This window comes from Mytilus californianus, unplaced genomic scaffold (assembly GCF_021869535.1).
Source record: "Mytilus californianus isolate M0D057914Y unplaced genomic scaffold, xbMytCali1.0.p SCAF_7, whole genome shotgun sequence".
In the NCBI taxonomy this organism is placed as follows: Eukaryota; Metazoa; Mollusca; class Bivalvia; order Mytilida; family Mytilidae; genus Mytilus; species Mytilus californianus.
The window spans coordinates 48,780,182-48,802,791 of NW_026262723.1; the positions used below are offsets into that span (position 1 = coordinate 48,780,182).

The window sequence follows — 22,610 nt, forward strand, 5'->3', positions numbered from 1 at the left end:
TTGTTTCGTACCAGTAATAAAATTATAAGTGTCATGAAAAAAAAAGAAATTGGTCTAATATACTGTAAAGATCAGACAAATTTCTATAATGTTAATAATCATCAGACATAAAGTCATCTGTCAACCAGACAGTTGGAGAGTTGTCTCATTGGCACTCATACCACATCTTCTTATATCTATATAATAGAAGCTTGTTCAATCTTTTTATGAAAAGAAGTAAGAATATGATCATAAATCTGAACTATGACTGGTATTTTTAAAGGTGATGTTATCATATGTTCCATGCAATTTCCTAAAGCATACACAGTTCAAGACTTCATGATCTTAGTTCACACACACACTTTTCTGCCTTATAGTTCTCTTGATGACAAATTTATGAAAGTATGATATACAATGTATGCAGTACACTTCTTCCACCTTACCCAAGCTAAGAGCAAGGGAATATTTGCTGATGCTTTGTCATATTTCCCAGTGAAAACTATCTTACAGCACCACTTTATACTTGAATTAAGTTTTTATGTTTACAAATTACTCCAGTTCAAGTTACAGAAACATGTCTGATTATGTTTTTACTTCGGCTGGTTACTACATGTACAATGTATGAAGTGTTTAACCATTGGAAGTAAGGGTCATACTTACAATACTATTCCAAATTCATAGGATCTTTATAGTACCATTTGAAGACATGTTAAAAGATGAGTCATTTATACATGTATGTAAAATTACAAATATGTTTATAGCCATTATATATAATTATTATACCCCATGCAACGAGTTGCGGAGGGTATAATGTTTTTGACCTGTCTGTCCGTCCGTCTGTCCGTTTGTCAGTCCTGTTTCTTGTCATCGCAACTCCTCTCAAACCACACAACAGAATTTCACGAAACCTTTTTAGATAATAAGGACATACTACGTAGATGTGCATATCGACAGGAAATTACGATTCAATTATTTTTCTAAGAGTTACACCCCTTTGAAATTATTTACTTTAATGTACTACTGCAACAGTTTGTCATCGCAACTCCTCTCAAACCACACAACAGAATTTCATGAAACCTTTTCAGATAATACGGACATACTACGTAGATGTGCATATCGACAGGAAATTACGATTCAATTTTTTTTCCAGGAGTTACAATGTACGCCCCTTTGAACTTATTTGCCCAATATACTACTACTGCAACCTTTTGTCATCGCAACTCCTCTCAAACCACACAACAGAATTTCATGAAACCTTTTCAGATAATACGGACATACTACGTAGATGTGCATATCGACAGGAAATTACGATTCAATTTTTTTTCCAGGAGTTACACCCCTTTGAACTTATTTGCCCAATATACTACTGCAACCTTTTGTCATCGCAACTCCTCTCAAACAACACAACAGAATTTCATGAAACCTTTTCAGATAATAAGGACATACTATGTAGATGTGCACATTGACAGGAAATTATGATTCAATTTTTTTTCCAGGAGTTACGCCCCTTTGAACTTATTTGCCCAATATACTACTGCAACCTTTTGTCATCCCAACTCCTCTCAAACCACACAACAGAATTTCATGAAACCTTTTCAGATGAAAAGGACATACTACGTAGATGTGCATATCGACAGGAAATACGATTCAATTTTTTTCCCAGGAGTTACGCCCCTTTGAACTTATTTGCCCAATATACTACTGCAACCTTTTGTCATCGCAACTCCTCTCAAACCACACAACAGAATTTCATGAAACTGTGTAGATAATAAGGACATACTATGTTGATGTGCATATTGACAGGAAATTATGATTCAATTTTTTTTTCTGATACAATTTTTATACGACCGCAAAAAAAATTTTGCGGTCGTATATTGGTATCACTACAAACCAGTAAAAGTCTGAAATGGCCTATGTCTGTACTCGTCCTATACTGATTTTTACTCGACCAGTCTGAATTGGTCTGAAATTTACTCGACTTTACTTGACCCTAGTCTTAACCATACTCGACTGTACTGATTTGTACTTTACCCTTATCTTTGCCATTGAAAATAGTCTGAACTATTACTCGACCAGTCTGAAACAGTCTTAACTCATTCTCGACCTGTACTCGACCTATTTTTTTCAGTCTAAACCATACTCGACCAAAGGTCTGAACAATACTCGACCAGTCTGAACCATATTTGACCAAATAACCTCTACTTTTTCTAAATTTTAATTGTTAAAATAAATTTCTTTTTAACTGACATGACAACAGCCACAATAAAATAAAGATATATTATAAAAACAGATTTTTACATTCTTACATGATTCTCAGATTTATCGAATAGAGATAGTTAAATCAAATTATCTTATATAATAATTTAATTATATTAAATTTTTAAAGTTTTAGAGTTTTGTTAAAAAAAGATTTTCTTTTACCTAAAAATCACACATATACTGAGGGTAATTAACCTTATTAAGGTGCTTCTTGTTTTGCATGTGTTTTTTTTCTAGATAAAAACTACATATATAGGTTTCATGGTTACATACAAAAAATGTACAATAGTTATATAATTATCTTTTTAATGAGGTAACAACAGCCAACAAAATCACTGAAATTGTTTAACCTTATTTTAGAAATATATCTTTTATTATAATTTGGGATATATTATATACAATATATCAAAAAGGGATAAAAATTAAAGAAATTAATAAAATTGTTCTTCTGATTAGTGGTGAAGTATAAAGTAATACCTCCTGCTTGGGGCAAACTCATGAAAAAAATCACACCTGGTCAGAGAGTATTAAATTCTAAATAACATTCATTCAAAATTGCAACATCTTGTGAAACTTAAATCGCAAGGCCTTTTGAATTCATTAGATAAGTAATACACGAGTTTAAGAAAAATAGGGCTTTCTTTTTACCTGTAAAACACACATGTACTGAGGTAATTAAACCTTATTAAAGTGCTTCTTGTATGCCATGTCTTTAATTTTGACAAAAATTATTTAAATGTAATTGAAATAAATTTTTACTGTAACTTTGGAACACATTTCCTTTTTTAAAAGTTTATCACAGGATTACTATGGAAGTTCTATTATCAGGATTATATTAAATTCTTGGTTTAACAAAACAAAGGTGTCATTTTTTAAATTTATTAAGTTGCTTTATATGCTATTTTATATATATTTTAATAAAAAAAAATGTTCACTGCATTATTAACTAAACTCAACTGACACCATTATATACGAGGCTTAAGTTAATGGTGAAAATTGTCCAGTAACCATAAAATATATCTGAAACATTCAAAAAAATTTGAATAACATTGAAAATATAAGTCACAATTCAGTTTTGAGATTATTTGATCAGCTTGTTTTATTTTTATTTTAAAGGTGAAATATATGTATGTATATAAGTGTTGATGAATATGGTGATGAAGTTATATTATGTTTATTGTGAAATTTTGGTTTCAATGCTATATTGAATACATTTTTAATTTCAAATTGTTGTTCAAATTTCTAGCCAGGGGAAATAGTTGTTGTTAAAAACAGCTCCTAAATTGATGAAATACAATAGATAGATACAAAAAATAGGTCTAGGTTGGTTAAGACTTGGTCGAGTATGGTTCAGACTAGGTCGAGTATGGTTCAGACTAGGTCGAGTATGGTTCAGACTAGGTCAAGCATGGTTCAGACTAGGTCGAGCATGGTTCAGACACGTATAAAATGGTTAAGTACTGGTCGAGTAAGGGTCGAGTACAAGTTCAGACTGTTAAGTACGGTTCAGACTACAGTCGAGTATTATCAAGTAAATTTCAGACCAATTCAGACTGGTCGAGTAAAAATCAGTACAGTCGAGTACAGATATAGGCCATTTCAGACTTTTACTGGTTTGTAGTGTATGATGTCGTCGTCGTAGTCGTCGTCCGGCGTCGTCCGAAGACACATTGGTTTTCGCACTCTAACTTTAGTTTAAGTGAATGGATCTCTATGAAATTTTACCACAAGGTTCAATACCACAAAAGGAAGGTTGGGATTGATTTTGGGGGTTATGGTACCAACAGTAAAGGAATTAGGGGCCAAAAAGGGGCCAAAAATAAGCATTTTTGTAACTTCCAGGCATAACTTGTGTGTTAGTGTATGGATCTCTCTGACATTGTACCACGAGGTTCTATATCACAAAAGGAATGCTGGGATTGATTTTGGGGGTAATTGCCTCAAAATTTTAGGAATTAGGGGCCAAAAAAGGGGCAAAAAACAAGCATTTTTCTAGTTTCATGACAATAACTTGTGTGTAAGTGTATGGATCTTTCTGAAATTGTACTACAAGGTTCCATATCACAAAGGAAAAGCTGGAATTGAGTTTGGGGGTAATTGCCGAAACTTTTAGGAATTGGGGGCCAAAAAGGGGCCAAAAATAAGCATTTTTCTAGTTTCCAGACAATAACTTGTGTACAAGTGTATGGATCTCTCTGAAATTGTACTGCAAGGTACCATACCACTAAGGGAAGGCTGGGATTGATGATGGGGGTAATTGCCTCAATATTTTAGGAATTAGGGGTCAAAAAGGGGCAAAAAACAAGCATTTTTCTAGTTTCAGGACAATAACTTGTGTGTAAGTGTATGGATCTTTCTGAAATTGTACTACAAGGCTCCATATCAGAAAGGGAAAGCTGGGTTTGAGTTTGGGGGTAATTGCCCTAAACGTTTAGGAATTTGGGGCCAAAAAGGGGCCAAAAAACACATTTTTCTAGTTTCCAGACAATAACTTGTGTTCAAGTGTATGAATCTCTCTGAAATTGTACTTCAAGGTACCATACCACAAAGGGAAGGCTGGGATTGAGTTTGGGGGTGATGGGGGGGGGGTTCCTTTTTTTCTTTTTTTCCTTTTTTTTTTCTTTTAAAATTTTCCATTTTAAGTTGGTTATTTCTGATTTATATTTAAAAGCAAATTATAATGACATGGTAGGAGATACACACCAAACAGGATGTGTAAATTATTATATATCAAGTATTGTGCAATAGCAAGAAATTTTCAATTGCACAGTATTGCACAATAGCAAGAAATCTTCAATTGCACAGTATTGGGCAATAGCAAGAAATCTTCAATTGCACAGTATTGCGCAATAGCAAGAAATATCCAATAGCACAATATTGCGCAATAGCAAGAAATTGTCAATTGTACAGTATTACGCAATAGCAAGAAATATTTAATTGCACAGTATTGTGCAAAAGAAGATACTTCGTATAAATTGCTTATTTCTTGACCAATTTCAATGGGGTTTTATTCTTGAATTCTTGGGGTTCTTTAATATGCTGAATCAAACCATGTATTTAGTTTTTATACGACCGCAAAAATTAAAAATTTTTTGGTCGTATATTGGTATGACGTTGGCGTCGTCGTCGTCGTCGTCGTCGGTGTCGTCGTCCGGCGTCGTCCGAAGACACATTGGTTTTCGAACTCTAACTTTAGTTTAAGTGAATGGATCTCCATGAAATTTTACCATAAGGTTCAATACCACGAAAGGAAGGTTGGGATTGATTTTGGGGGTTATGGTACCAACAGTTAAGGAATTAGGGGCCAAAAAGGGGCCAAAAATAAGCATTTTTGTAACTTCCAGACAATAACTTGTGTGTAAGTGTATGGATCTCTCTGACATTGTACCACAAGGTTCCATATCACAAAGGGAAGGCTGTAATTGATTTTGGGGGTAATTGCCTCAAAATTTTAGGAATTAGGGGCCAAAAAAGGGGCAAAAAACAAGCATTTTTCTAGTTTCATGACAATAACTTGTGTGTAAGTGTTTGGATATTTCTGAAATTGTACTACAAGGTTCCATATCACAAAGGGAAAGCTGGAATTGAGTTTGGGGTAATTGCCCGAAACGTTTAGGAATTGGGGGCCAAAAAGGGGCCAAAAATAAGCATTTTTCTAGTTTGCCAGACAATAACTTGTGTTCAAGTGTATGGATCTCTCTGAAATTGTACTGCAAGGTACCATACCACAAAGGGAAGGCTGGGATTGAGTTTGCGGGTGATGAATTATTAGGGGGTTCAAAAAATTTGGGGGGGGGATTTTTTTTTTTCTTTTTTTCCTTTTTTTTTTTCTTTTAAAATTTTCCATTTTAAGTTGGTTATTTCTGATTAATATCTAAAAGCAAATAATAATGATATGGTAGGAGATACACACCAAACAGGATGTGTAAATTATTATATAATAAGTATTGTGCAATAGCAAGAAATTTTCAATTGCACAGTATTGCACAATAGCAAGAAATCTTCAATTGCACAGTATTGCGCAATAGCAAGAAATCTTCAATTGCACAGTATTGCGCAATAGCAAGAAATATCCAATAGCACAATATTGCGCAATAGCAAGAAATTGTCAATTGTACAGTATTGCACAATAGCAAGAAATATTCAATTGCACAGTATTGTGCAAAAGAAGATACTTCGTATAAATTGCTTATTTCTTGATCAATTTCAATGGGGTTTTATTCTTGAATTCTTGGGGTTCTTTAATATGCTGAATCTAACCGTGTATTAAGTTTTTGGATTTTGGGCCCCGTTTTTAAATTGGTCCACATTGAGGTCCAAAGGGTCCAAAATTTAACTTTGTTTGATTTCATCAAAAATTGAATTATTGGGGTTCTTTGATATTCCGAATCTAACTGTGTATTTAGATTCTTAATTTTTGGTTCCGTTTTCAAATTGGTCTACATTAAGGTCCAAAGGGTCCAAAATTAAACTTAGTTTGATTTTAACAAAAATTGAATTTTTAGGGTTCTTTGATATGCTGAATCTAAACATGTATTTAGATTTTTGATTATGGGCCCAGTTTTCAAGTTGGTCCAAATTGGGGTCCAAAATTAAACTTTGTTGGATTTCAACAAAAATTGAATATATGGGGTTCTTTGATATGCTGAATCTAAACATGTATTTAGATTTTAGATTTTTGGCCCAGTTTTCAAGTTGGTCCAAATTGGGGTCCAAAATTAAACTTTGTTGGATTTCAACAAAAATTGAATATATGGGGTTCTTAGATATACTGAATCTAACCATGTATTTAGATTTTTTATTTGTGGGCCCCGCTATCAAATTGGTTCATATTGAGGTCAAAAGGGTCCAAAATTAAACTTTGTTTGATTTCATCAAAAATTGAATTATTGGGGTTCTTTGATATGCCAAATCTAACTTTGTTATTAGATTTTTAATTTTGGGTCCCGTTTTTTAAATTGGTCTACATTAAGGTCCAAAGGGTCCAAAATTAAACTGAGTTTGATTTTAACAAAAATTGAATTCTTGGGGTTCTTTGATATGCTGAATCTAAACGTGTTTAGATTTTTGATCATGGGCCCAGTTTTCAAGTTGGTCAAAGTTGGGGTCCAAAATTAAACTTTTTTTGATTTCAACAAAAATTGAATATATGGGGTTCTTTGATATGCTGAATCTAACCATGTATTTAGATTTTTTATTTGTGGGCCCCGCTATCAAATTGGTTTATATTGAGGTCAAAAGGGTCCAAAATTACACTTTGTTTGATTTCATCAAAAATTGAATTATTGGGGTTCTTTGATATTCCAAATCTAACCGTGTATTTAGATTTTTAATTTTGGGTCCCGTTTTTTAAATTGGTCTACATTAAGGTCCAAAAGGTCCAAAATTAAACTTAGTTTGATTTTAACAAAAATTGAATTCTTGGGGTTCTTTGATATGCTTGATTATGGGCCCAGTTTTCAAGTTTGTCCAAGTTGGGGTCCAAAATTAAACTTTGTTTGATTTCAACAAAAATTGAATATATGGGGTTCTTTGATATGCTGAATCTAACCATGTATTTTGATTTTGGACATTGGACCATAATAGGTAAATTAAAAAAATTCAAGTTCTTAGACCACATTCTTTCTGTGTCAGAAACCTATGCTGTGTCAAATATTTAATTACAATCCAAATTCAGAGCTGTATTAAGCTTGAATGTTGTGTCCATACTTGCCCCACCTGTTCAGGGTTCGATCTCTGCAGTTGTATCAAGCTGCGCCCAGCGAAGCATTTTATTGATTTTGAATTCAAAGGACCGAAAAAAAAAATTTGCCTTATACTTTCTCCTTCAAAATTAAAAAATGTACAAGGCCAATACCTGAGACATTCACAGCAATAACAATATAATAAAAATTGCACATTTGAATATTCATAATGAGAATAAACATATTTATATTTTTATTATACCCCACGCAACGAGTTGCCGAGTGTATAATGTTTTTGACCCATCCGTCCGTCCGTCAGTCCTGTTCTTGTTTTGCAACTCCTCTCAAACCACACAACAGAATTTCATGAAACCTTACCAGATAATAAGGACATACTATGTAGATGTGCATATCGACAGGAAATTACGATATCATTTTATGGTTGATATTGGTATGACGTTGGCATCGTTATAGTTGGCATCGTCATCGTAGTCGTAGTTTTCGAACTCTAACTTTAGTTTAAGCAAATGGATCTCTATGAAATTTTACCATAAGGTTCAATACCACAAAAGGAAGGTTGGGATTGATTTTAGGGGTTATGGTACCAACAGTTAAGGAAAAAGGGGCCAAAAATAAGCATTTTTGTAACTTCCAGACATAACTTGTGTGTTAGTGTATGGATCTCTCTGACATTGTACCACAAGGTTCCATATCACAAAGGGAATGCTGGGATTGATTTTGGGGGTAATTGCCTCTAAATTTTAGGAATTAGGGGCAACAAAAGGGGCAAAAAACAAGCACTTTTTTAGTTTCATAACAATAACTTGTGTGTAAGTGTATGGATGTTTCTGAAATTGTACTATAAGGTTCCATATCACAAAGGGAAAGCTGGAATTGAGTTTGGGAGTAATTGCCCAAAACGTTTAGGAATAAGGGGCCAAAAATAAGCATTTTTCTAGTTTCCAGACAATAACTTATGTTCAAGTGTATGGATCTCTCTGAAATTGTACTGCACGGTACCATACCACAAAGGGAAGGCTGGGATTGATTTTTGGGGTAATTGCCTCAAAATTAAAGGAATTAGGGGCAAAAAACAAGCATTTTTCTAGTTTCAGGACAATGACTTGTGTGTAAGTGTATGGATCTTTATGAAATTGTACTACAAGGTTCCATATCACAAAGGCAAATCTGGGTTTGAGTTTGGGGGTAATTGCCATTAAACGTTTAGGAATTTGGGGCCAAAAAGGGGCCTAAAACAGGCATTTTTCTAGTTTCCAGACAATAACTTGTGTTCAAGTGTATGGATCTCTCTGAAATTGTACTGCAAGATACCATACCACAAAGGGAAGGTTGGGATTGAGTTTGGGGGTGAGTAATCATAAGGGGGTTCAAAAAATTTGGGGGAGGGATTTTTTTTTCCTTTTTTTTTCTTTAAAATTTTCCATTTTAAATTGGTTATTTCTGATTTATATATAAAAGCAAATAATAATGATATGGTTTGAATAGGTAAATTAAAATGTTTTAAGTTCATTCTGTGTCAGAAACCTATATATGCTGTGTCAAATATTTAATCACAATCCAAATTCAGTGCTGTATCAAGCTTGAATGTTGTGTCCATACTTGCCCCAACTGTTCAGGGTTCGACCTCTGCGGTCGTATCAAGCTGCGCCCAGCGGAGCATTTTATTTTTCTAGGAGTTATGCCCCTTTGAACTTATTTGCTTCAATATACTACTGCAACAGTTTGTCATTGCAACTCCTCTGAAGGTTGCACTTTGTAAATACAGCTGTTTCTCAAACCACGTCTCCCTTTTGGGGAGATATAGAATATTCATAGATAATTAATTTTGTTTACATACTGGTTCCCAGTCATGCCAGTTATGATCTCTAGGTTTCATCTGATAGAGACATAACTTGGGAATGTTACCAGTAAATATACATATGCATATTGTCTATATAGAAATCTGTGGTAATCCTGCAGTCAAGGTATTGATAGTTCAGAAATTTAGTGTTAGTTTAAACTCTTAGAAGTTGGGGGCATATAAACTTTGAAATTATGCGGCACAGCCCTATATTTTTACCTTTGAAAAAAATTGTAGTGCATATGAACTTTCCATTCTAGGATATGATTTTTTTCAAAACTTCATAGTAAAAGGGGTACAGTTTGAGCCGTAAAAGGAGTTCCTATGAGAAATTGCATTGTCAATATTTACAGAAATGCAACCTGAAACCAGACAACAGAATTTCATGAAACCTTTTTAGATAATAAGGACATACTATGCAGATGTGCATATCGACAGGAAATTATGATTCAATTTTTTTTCTAGGAGTTACGCCCCTTTGAACTTATGTGCTTCATTATACTACTGCAACAGTTTGTCATCGCAACTCCTCTGAAACCACACAACAGAATTTCATGAAACATTTTTAGATAATAAGGACATACTATGCAGATGTGCATATCGACAGGAAATTATGATTCAATTTTTTTTCTAGGAGTTACGCCCCTTTGAACTTATGTGCTTCATTATACTACTGCAACAGTTTGTCATCGCAACTCCTCTCAAACCACACAACAGAATTTCATGAAACATTTTTAGATAATAAGGACATACTATGTAGATGTGCATATCGACAGGAAATTATGATTCAATTTTTTTTTCTTACTGTTATTTTATTTCTCCAGTGACAATGTGGGGACGTGGGGTATGTGAGCGCACTCACTAAGGTTCTTTAATTCAAAAGAAAAATGGATGTAGAATTATTGTGCTTGGAATAGTGTTTGATTTGAGAGAAAAGAACACAAGGTAGCAATTAAAGTTTTATTTTTTAATGAATGATGTTTTTTTTGAAAATCATTAATGATATGAAAGTCTCTTTTGTTTTAGATGGAAACCACCAAAATTAGAACGTACCAAAATAAGATTGGTGCTTTACCACGATAATGAACGAGATAGAAATATTTTATATGATTCTACATCTGTAAGGAAAACGGAAGAATTGCAGGTAAATTTTAATAGTCCCCTAGGGTTGCTATTAGTTGTTGGGACTGTGTGGTACATGTAGCTATTACAGAATAGTAAAAGGTCATGACAGATAAGAAAATGTCATAGTAAGTAATTGTCAAATTTGGAGATACAATGTAATGCATTGATTGTAAGGAAATTGATTGGAAGGCCAGAGCTAAGCGTTTTGAAATTTTCCTGGAAATCCAGCAGGTTTGAGAGAAGATCCTTTATTTGAACATAAATCACTTAAGGAATTCTGTGGAACTTGGTCCTATTGACAGATCTAGATTTTGATACTAGTTATTATTTTGTGTTTGCAACTGCTGACAGTATTTTTTCAATATTTTATAATTAAAACATCTCCTCAAACATTGTCAAAGAGAAGCAATACAAAGAAATTTATTTCACTATTACATGTATATAAAGGCCCTGCAAATAAAGACAGTTTTGAATTTTGATTTCAAATTTTTATACTACCGCTAACAAATTTTGTGGTCAAATATTGGTATGACGTTGGTGTTGTCGTCGTCGTCCGAAGACACATTAGTTTTCGCACTCTAACTTTAGTTTAAGCGAATGGATCTCTATGAAATTTTACCATAAGGTTCAATACCACAAAAGGAAGGTTGGGATTGATTTTGGGGGTTATGGTACCAACAGTTAAGGAATAAGGGGCCAAAAATAAGCATTTTTGTAACTTCCAGACATAACTTGTGTGTTAGTGTATGGATCTCTCTGAAATTGTACCACAAGGTTCCATATCACAAAGGGAATGCTGGGATTGATTTTGGGGGTAATTACCTCAAAATTTAAGGAATTAGGGGCCAAAAAAGGAGCAAAAACAAGCATTTTTCTAGTTTCATGACAATTACTTGTGTGTAAGTGTATGGATCTTTCTGAAATTGTACTACAAGGTACCATACCACAAAGGGAAGGCTGGGATTGAGTTTAGGGGTGATGAATCATAAGGGGGTTCAAAAAATTTTGGGGGGGGGATTTTTTTTTTTTTTTTCTTCTTTTTTTCCTTTTTTTTTTCTTTTAAAATTTTCCATTTTAAGTTGGCTATTTCTGATTTATATTTAAAAGCAAATAATAATGATATGGTAGGATGTGTAAATTATTATATAATAAGTATTGTGCAATAGCAAGAAATTTTCAATTGCACAGTATTGCACAATAGCAAGAAATCTTCAATTGCACAGTATTGCGCAATAGCAAGAAATCTTCAATTGCACAGTATTGCGCAATAGCAAGAAATATCCAATAGCACAATATTGCGCAATAGCAAGAAATTGTCAATTGTACAGTATTGCGCAATAGCAAGAAATATTCAATTGCACAGTATTGTGCAAAAGAAGATACTTCGTATAAATTGCTTATTTCTTGATCAATTTCAATGGGGTTTTATTCTTGAATTCTTGGGGTTCTTTAATATGCTGAATCTAACCGTGTATTAAGTTTTTGGATTTTGGGCCCCGTTTTTAAATTGGTCCACATTGAGGTCCAAAGGGTCCAAAATTTAACTTTGTTTGATTTCATCAAAAATTGAATTATTGGGGTTCTTTGATATGCCGAATCTAACTGTGTATTTAGATTTTTAATTTTGGGTCCCGTTTTTTAAATTGGTCTACATTAAGGTCCAAAGGGTCCAAAATTAAACTTAATTTGATTTTAACAAAAATTGAATTCTTGGGGTTCTTTGATATGCTGAATCTAAACATGTGTTTAGATTTTTGATTATGGGCCCAGTTTTCAAGTTGGTCCAAGTTGGGTCCAAAATTAAACTTTGTTTGATTTCAACAAAAATTGAATATATGGGGTTCTTTGATATGCTGAATCTAAACATGTATTTAGATTTTAGATTTTTGGCCCAGTTTTCAAGTTGGTCCAAATTGGGGTCCAAAATTAAACTTTGTTTGATTTCAACAAAAATTGAATATATGGGGTTCTTTGATATGCTGAATCTTACCATGTATTTAGATTTTTTATTTGTGGGCCCGCTATCAAATTGGTTCATATTGAGGTCAAAAGGGTCCAAAATTAAACTTTGTTTGATTTCATCAAAAATTGAATTATTGGGGTTCTTTGATATGCCAAATCTAACCGTGTATTTAGATTTTTAATTTTGGGTCCTGTTTTTTCAATTGGTCTACATTAAGGTCCAAAGGGTCCAAAATTAAACTTAGTTTGATTTTAACAAAAATTGAATTTTTGGGGTTCTTTGATATGCTGAATCTAAACATGTGTTTAGATTTTTGATAATGGGACCAGTTTTCAAGTTGGTCCAAGTTGGGGTCCAAAATTAAACTTTGTTTGATTTCAACAAAAATTGAATATATAGGGTTCTTTGATATGCTGAATCTAAACATGTATTCAGATTTTAGATTTTTGGCCCAGTTTTCAAGTTGGTCCAAATTGGGGTCCAAAATTAAACTTTGTTTGATTTCAACAAAAATTGAATATATGGGGTTCTTTGATATGCTGAATCTTACCATGTATTTAGATTTTTTATTTGTGGGCCTGCTATCAAATTGGTTCATATTGAGGTCAAAAGGGTCCAAAATTAAACTTTGTTTGATTTCATCAAAAATTCAATTATTGGGGTTCTTCGATATGCCAAATCTAACCGTGTTTTTAGATTTTTAATTTTGGGTCCCGTTTTTTAAATTGGTCTACATTAAGGTCCAAAGGGTCCAAAATTAAACTTAGTTTGATTTTAACAAAAATTGAATTCTTGGGGTACTTTGATATGCTGAATCTAAACATGTGTTTGATTATGGGACCAGTTTTCAAGTTTGTCCAAGTTGGGGTCCAAAATTAAACTTTGTTCGATTTCAACAAAAATTGAATATATGGGGTTCTTTGATATGCTGAATCTAACCATGTATTTTGATTTTGGACATTGGACCATAATAGGTAAATTAAAAAAATTGAAGTTCTTAGACCACATTCTTTCTGTGTCAGAAACCTATGCTGTGTCAAATATTTAATCACAATCCAAATTCAGAGTTGTATCAAGCTTGAATGTTGTGTCCATACTTGCCCCAACTGTTCAGGGTTCGACCTCTGCGGTCGTATCAAGCTGCGCCCAGCGAAGCATTTTATTTATACTTAAATTATAGTATGGAGCTTCAAGGTATTTGTAAACTTTTAAATTAAAGACAAATTTTCATAAAACAGGTGATTACGGTTGGTGCAAATACATTTGGATCTTTTTGTGCAAAGGCATACATTCCACTGAAAGATAAGAAATTGAACTTTTTAAAGCATTTATTTGAATCTCAGCCCCTGGTATTAGTTTTTATACAACTGCAAAAAAATTTTTGCGTCGTATTATGCTATGGTGTCGTCGGCTTCTGAGTCGTCATCGTCGTCTTCTTCGTCGTCCGAAGACACATTTGGTTTGCGGACAATAGCTTTATTTTAAGTGAATTGATCTCTAAGAATTTTACCAGAAGGTTAAATACCACAAAAAGAAGGTTTGGATTGATTTTGGGGGTTATGGTACCAACAGTTTAGGAATTAGGGGCCAAAAACAAGCATTTTTGTAGTTTCCGGACAATATCTTGTGTGTTAGTGTATAGATCTCTCAGAAATTGTACCACAATGTTCCATATCACAAAGGGAAAGCTGGGATTGAGTTTGGGGGTAATTGCATCAACGGTTCAGGAATTAGGGGCCAAAAACAAGCATTTTTCTAGTTTCCAGACAGTAAGTTGTGTTTAAGTGTATGGATCTCTCTAAAATTGTACTACAAGGTTCGATACCACATAGAGAAGGCTGGGATTAAATTGGGGGTAATAACTCCAAGGGGGAGGGGGTTCAAAAAGTTTGGGGGGATTTTTTTTTCCAATTTATTTGGGGGGTTTATATTTTTTTTCTTCAAAATTTTTGAAATTTCAAATGATTGCACAGTATTGCGAAATAGCAAGAAATCTCCAATTCCTCAGTATTGCGCAATAGCAAGAAATCTTCAATAGCACAGTATTGCGCAATAGTAAGAAATCTTCAATTGCACTGTGCAATAGCACAGTATTGCACAATAGTACAGTATTGAGCAGTAGCACAGTATTGCATAATGGTAAGAAATCTTCAATTGCACTGTATTGGGCAGTAGCAAGAAATATTCAATTGCACAGTATTGCGCAATAGCAAGAAATCTCCAATTGCACAGTATTGCGCAATAGCAAGAAATCTTCAATTGCACAGTATTGCGCAATAGCATAGTAATGCGCAACAACAAAGTATTGCACAATAGCACAATATTTGGCAATAGCAAGAAATCTTCAATTGTACAGTATTGCACAATAGCACAGTATTGCGCAACAGCAAGAAATCTTCAATTGCACAGTATTGCGCAATAGCAAGAAATCTTCAATTATACAGTATTGTGCAATATCAAGAAATCTTCAATTGGCCAGTATTGAGCAATAGCACAGCCACAGTATTTCTTAATAGCAAGAAATCTTCAATTGCACAGTATTGCACAATAGCAAGAAGTCTTAAATTGCACAGTATTGCGCAATAGCAAGAAATCTTCAATTGCACAGTATTGCACAATAGCACAGTAATTTGGAATAGCAAGAAATCTTCAATTGAAAATAAATACAAATCTTTTAACCAATTTCAATTGGATTAATTTAAAGTCTTTAATTTTTTGGGGTTCTAACCTTGTATTATTTTTTGGGATATTAGGCCCCATTTTTAAATTGGTCTACATTGAGGTCAAAAGGGTCCAAATTAAATTATGTTTGATTTCATCAAAAACTGAATGATTGCGGCTGTATGATATGCTAAATCTTATTATGCATTTAGATTTTTTATTTTGCGCCCTGTTATGTTAAGTTTTACCATTGTCCATCTGTATGTCTGTCCGTCTGTACGTCTGTCCGTACATCCCAAAGTTGGTTTCTGTACTCTAACTTTAGTTTGCCTCAACCAAATATTCTGAAACTTATACGCAATGGTTATTACCACAAAACACAGATCAAGTATGAATTTTGGTGGCGTCATTTTAACTGTTCTATGGTTATGCCCATTTACGAATGGAAAAATTGCTGAATTTTTCGTTTCCGTTCTACAACTTAAGTTTACCTCAACCAAATGTTATAAAACTTATACACAATGCTTATTACCACAAAACACAGATCAAGTTAGAATTTTGGTGGTGTCACTTTCACCGTTCCAGAGTTATGCCCATTTACGAATGGAAAAATTGCTGAATTTTTCGTTTCCGTTCTACAACTTAAGTTTACCTCAACCAAATGTTATAAAACTTATACACAATGCTTATTACCACAAAATACAGATCAAGGTTGAATTTTGGTGGCTTCACTTTTACTGTTCTAGAGTTATGCCCCTTTACAAATGGAAAAATTGCTGAATTTTTCATCTCTGTTCTCTAAATAAAGGCAACAGTAGTATACCACTGTTCGAAACTCATAAATTGATAGAGATAAAAACAAATCCGGGTTACAAACTAAAACTGAGGGAAACGCATCAAATATAAGAGGAGAACAACGACACAACAAAAACACAACATTAAAATGTAACACACACAGAAACGAACTATAATATAACAATGGCCATTTTCCTGACTTGGTACAGAACATTTTAAGAAAAAAATGGTGGGTTGAACCTGGTTTTGTGGCATGCCAAACCTCTCGTTTTATGGCAATTTTAAATATAACATTAAAATGACAACATTACATGACATGACTACAATACCATGAATACAAATAAATGGGAGAACATATAGGACAAAGAAACACACGAATAATAGCTAACAAAAGGTACTAGGTTTAGAATTTAATACACCAGACGTGCGTCTCGTCCACACAAGACTAACCAGTGACGCTCAGATGAAAAAAGTTTGAAAGCCAAAACAAGTACAAAGCTGAAGAGCACCGAGGACCAAAACTTCCAAAAAGTTGCGCCTAACACGGCCAGGGTTTTCTGCCTGGGACAAGAACATCCTTATTATTTAGAATAATATATACTTTTGCAAACAGTAAATTTTATAAAATGACTAAATAATAGATATACATGATAAAACCGAAGTGGGGACTAACTACAGAATAAAAACTGATATATTACATAAAACAACTTAATCCAACACATAAAAATACACAGCCGAGTTAGACAAAGCCTCAACACACAAAGTGACGTCACATTTGAAATTCTAAAAAAACACACAAAGTGACGTCACATTTGAATTTGTAAAAATATTTCCCAAAAATAAGATAGAATTAGGATTGATTCAAGATTAGATCTGTAATACTGACATTACATTTATTAATAACAATGAAAATTACAATACTATTAATATCAAATTGTGGTGGTAATTAGATAATTAATTGTATTATCTAGCTATGTCGGTGTTTCTGCTGAATCAAACTGTAATTCAAGTATATCATAAATTTCGTTGAACCAAACTAATATCTAATAAATGAAGGGGGTGATTAATTATCTTTACCATAACACACGAATATAACAGAAAAGACGTTAAGACATTTGACAAAATCCGACGAGAATAACAAATATAACATCAAAATTAAATACATGAATTTGGGATAGAAAAGTACCGTGACACGTCTTATAGCAAAGCAGTTTCACACTCAGCAAAACAGTCACAATCGGGAATAAGTCACGTTCGGTGATTAAAAGATCAGACGATGTAATGACAAACCACAATCTAACATGTGGTAAAAATGTCCTTAGTTAGTTTTGACAAAGACACATCGTATGGATCAACCAATTCGTGATGGTGTCCGTAAAATTTACGGAGTGTCATTTTTGATCTGTCCTCCTCATAACTTTGTTGGAGCAGTTTCTGCGTAAGGAGCACACTAAACACCATGTAAACATATGTAAACACCATACAAAGGGGCAGAGGGTATGTTACTGCTGAGAAATGGGAAATTGATAATTGGGAAGTTGAAATCGTCCCGTTTATCATAGATTTTCGTTTGAAGTCGTCCATCTGTGTCAATATTGAGGAAAAGATCAAGGTATGAAGCAGTCCTTCTAGTATTAGTGGTATCCATAATTTCAAGTTCACTGGGATATATGAGATGTAAGTATTGGCTGAAATATGGGTTATTCAATATATCGGAAAGTAAAATTAAAGAATTTTGCAAGGTCGTTTTTCTTTTTGTCTTTTAGAAGGTTCTGAATGAATTCTGCTTCATACGAGTACAAAAACAAATCGGCCAGTAGGGGTGCCCAATTAGTTCCCATTAGAATACTGACTGTCTGTTGAAATATAAATCCTCCAAACTCAACAAATATATTGTCGATCAAAAAGTCCAGCATTTTGATAATATCATCTTCAGTATACTTTCTGGTAGATTCAGTGTGGTTTTTCACAAAATATGAATTATTGTAACCCAAAACAAGAAATTTGTATCTACGATTCCCATTTTTATAGAAAAAGCTCTGTTTAATGAGATGGTGAAGTCGATCTTTCAACTGAGCATGGGGAATAGTAGTGTAAAGCGTAGAAAAATCAAAAGTCTTTATGTTGCTGCAAAATTGCAAAGATTGTGATCGAAGATTAAGCAGTAGATCTTTCGAATTTTTGAGAATCCACATCTGGTTAACACCACTGGTAGAATATATCGCATCACAATATTTTTGAAGCCCATCTTTAACTGTAGAAACCATGTACCATGTCTAACAGTAACTTAAGGTTGCCTCAACCAAATGATATGAAACTTATACACAATACTTATTACCACAACACTCAGATCAAGTACAAATTTGGGTAGCGTCACTAATACCGTTCTTCAGTAATGTCACTTTATAACTTTATATGATATGGAAGCGGGGGCATCATCTGTGTCCCATGGACACATTTCCCATTTATTATATGCTGAATCTAACCATGCTGTTAGATTTTGGATATCAGACCATTCTAGGTAAATTAAATGTCCCATTTCAAATTTTTAAGATCTTTGAGTGGGAAATTGACCACATTTATTTTGTGTCAGAGACTATATTATGTCAAAAATTTGATCATAATCTAAAATTCAGACAGTATCAAGCTTGAATATTGTGTCCAAACTTGCCCCAACTGTTCAGGGTTCGACCTCTGCGGTAGTACCAGGCTGCGCTTAGCAAAGCATTTTATTAATCATCTTAGGCTTCTGAGCTTATATTTTTATAACAACTGTTTACCATGTCTACCCTACCAGTGGGTATTGTTTATAATTTCAGGGTTGTCATCTAAGGAAGAAAGGATGTATACAGAACAGATTGATATGTTCCGATGGAGATTTATCAATGAACAAGAAACATGTACCATCAAAGTACATGGTAATTAAAAAAAGTGTTATAAATATATGCTCTAAATGTGTTCTTAGATATGTAAAACATGTCAAGATACTGTCCTGCAACAGGAAGCAGTCCTTTCAAAAATGAACAATCTCTTTCATTGCTCTAGCACGATACTGTCAATTAAAAGGAAGCCAGTCCTTTCAATAAATACACAATCTCTTTATTGCTTTTTTTCAGCACGAAAACTGTCCATAAAAATGAAGCCAGTTCTTTCAAAAATACACAATCACCTTCATTGCTTTTGCACTGCTACATTATGGCATTACATCTAAGTGATCGAAATCAAAGAAAACACACAATAAAAAAATTTACATGATTATTATGTTAAAAAAAAACAGTGCTGTATCAAGCTTGAATGTTGTGTCCATACTTGGGTCAACATCTTTAATTGTTTTTCCATAGGCGGTAATGGTAAGGTTTTTTCCTGTAGCTCAGTCCATATCGTAAACTTGGATATGTATGATAGCTCATTTCGAAGCTGTGACATTTTCACATATGTGGTTAAATTTTCGGGGTACGAAGTGAGATTACTTTTTCCGTAAATTAGCATACCCGAACATCCTTTCGTGATGCGGCACCTCGTGGTAAAAAATCCCTTTTTTAACGCAATAAGTTCTTTGAAAATTTAATACTTTGAACACATTTAATAGCTACATAGTTTTTATACGACTGCCAAAAAAATTTTGTGGTCGTATATTGGTATGACGTTGGCATTGTCGTCGTCGGGCGTCGTCCGAAGACACATTAGTTTTCGCACTCTAACTTTAGTTTAAGTGAATGGATCTCTATGAAATTTTACCATAAGGTTCAATACCACAAAAGGAAGGTGGGGATTGATTTTGGGGGTTATGGTACCAACAGTTAAGGAATTAGGGGCCAAAAAGAGGCCAAAAATAAGTATTTTTGTAACTTCCAGACATAACTTTTGTGTAAGTGTATGGATCTCTCTGACATTGTACCATAAGGTTCCATATCACAAAAGGAATGCTGGGATTGATTTTGGGGGTAATTGCCTCCAAATTTTAGGAATAAGGGGCCAAAAAGGGGCAAAAAACAAGCATTTTTCTAGTTTCATGACAATAACTTGTGTGTAAGTGTATGGATCTTTCTGAAATTATACTACAAGGTTCCATATCACAAAGGGAAAGCTGGAATTAAGTTTGGGTAATTTGCTCAAAACGTTTAGGAATAAGGGGCCAAAAGGGGACCAAAAATAAGCATTTTTCTAGTTTTCAGACAATTTGTGTTCAAGTGTATTGATCTCTCTGAAATTGTACTGCAAGGTACCATACCACTAAAGGAAAGGCTAAGATTGATTTTGGGGGTAATTGCCTCTAAATTTTAGGAATAAGGGGCCAAAAAGGGGCATAAAAACAAGCATTTTTCTAGTTTTAGGACAATAACTTGTGTGTTAGTGTATGGATCTTTATGAAATTGTACTGCAAGGTTCCATATCACAAAGGGAAAGCTGGGTTTGAGTTTGGGGGTAATTGCCTCAAACGTTTAGGAAATTGGGGCCAAAAAGGGGCCAAAAAACAAGCATTTTTCTAGTTTCCAGACAATAACTTGTGTTCAAGTGTATGGATCTCTCTGAAATTGTACTGCAAGGTACCATACCACAAAGGGAAAGCTGGGATTGAGTTTGGGGGTGATGAATCATAAGGGGGTTCAAAAAATTGGGGGGGATTTTTTTTCCTTTTTTTTCTTTAAAATTTTCCATTTTAAATTGGTTATTTCTGATTTATATATAAAAGCAAATAATAGTTATATGGTTTGAATAGGTAAATTGAAAATTTTTAAGTTCTTAGACCACATTCATTCTGTGTCAGAAACCTATGCTGTGTCAAATATTTAATTACAATCCAAATTCAGTGCTGTATCAAGCTTGAATGTTGTGTCCATACTTGCCCCAACTGTTCAGGGTTCGACCTCTGCGGTCGTATCAAGCTGCGCCCCAGCGGAGCATTTTATTGTAACTTCCAGACAATAACTTGTGTGTAAGTGTATGGATCTCTCTCTGACATTGTACCACAAGGTTCCATATCACAATGGGAATGCTGGGATTGATTTTGGGGGTAATTGCCTCAAAATTTTAGGAATTAGGGGCAAAAAACAAGCATTTTTCTAGTTTCCAGACAATAACTTGTGTGTAAGTGTATGGATCTTTCTGAAATTGTACTACAAGGTTCCGGAACATATCACAAAGGGAAGGCTGGGATTGATTTATGGGGAAATTGCCTTAAAATTTTAGGAATTAGGGGCAAAAAATGGGCAAAAAACAAGTATTTTTCTAGTTTCAGTACAATAACTTAAGTGTAAGTGTATGGATCTTTATGAAATTGTACTACACGGTTCCATTTCACTAAGGGAAAGCTGGGTTTGAGTTTGGGGGTAATTGCCCCAAACGTATAGGAATTTGGGGCCAAAAAGGGGTAAAAAAACAAGCATTTTTACAGTTTCCAGACAATTACTTGTGTTAAAGTGTATGGATCTCTCTGAAATTGTACTGCAAGGTACCATACCACAAAGGGAAGGCTGGGATTGAGTTTGGAGGTGATGAATCATAAGGGGGTTAAAAAAATTAGGGGGGGGATTTTTTCCTTTTTTTTTTTTTTAAATGTTCCATTTTAAGTTGGTTATTTTTGATTTTTATATATTAAAGCAAATAATAATGATAAGGTTTGATTTCATCAAAAATTTAAATATTAGGGTTCTTTGATATCCTGAATCTTACCTAGTATTTAGATTCTTAATTTTTGGTCCCGTTTTCAAATTGGTTTACATTAAGGTCAAACGGGTCCAAAATTAAACTTAGTTTGATTTTAACAAAAATTGAATTCTTGGGGTTCTTTGATATGCTGAATCTAACCGTGTATGTATTTAGATTTTGGATATTGGACCATAATAGGTAAATTAAAAAAATTTTAAGTTCTTAGACCACATTCATTCAGTGTCAGAAACCTATGCTGTGTTAAATATTTAATCACAATCCAAATTCAGAGCTGTATCAAGCTTGAATGTTGTGTCCATACTTGCCCCAACTGTTCAGGGTTCGACCTCTGGGTCGTATCAGGCTGTGCCCAGCGGAGCATTTTATGTTTATTGGGAAACATTTTTAGTTTATTAGGATCAATTCTGACCTTTTTTTTGGAATTGTTATTCCAATTTTGAGATGACTTTGTAGGCAGCATTTAATTCATATTTATTTACATGTGCATAATTTATGAATTTCAGCTCACCAGAAAAATGGGATCAGATGTAAAAGTATTGGAGGAACTAATGTTTGGGTCTGTTGGGATGGCCTTCAAAGGCCCTTCATTCAAAGTACACTTTCTCAGGTAAAC

General features: G+C 33.8%; 1 protein-coding gene across 3 annotated transcripts in view; it reads left to right on the forward strand.

Annotated features, from left to right (window-relative positions):
* LOC127709696 (folliculin-interacting protein 1-like) overlaps positions 1 to 22,610 on the forward strand; it is a 175,144-nt gene that overhangs the window by 10,798 nt on the left and 141,736 nt on the right. For all 3 annotated transcript variants that reach the window (XM_052215331.1, XM_052215330.1, XM_052215332.1), the window contains 3 exons: positions 10,810 to 10,927; positions 19,147 to 19,245; positions 22,501 to 22,604. In XM_052215331.1, the coding sequence (XP_052071291.1) occupies positions 10,810 to 10,927; positions 19,147 to 19,245; positions 22,501 to 22,604 (321 nt within the window). The remainder of the gene's footprint in view (positions 1 to 10,809; positions 10,928 to 19,146; positions 19,246 to 22,500; positions 22,605 to 22,610) is intronic.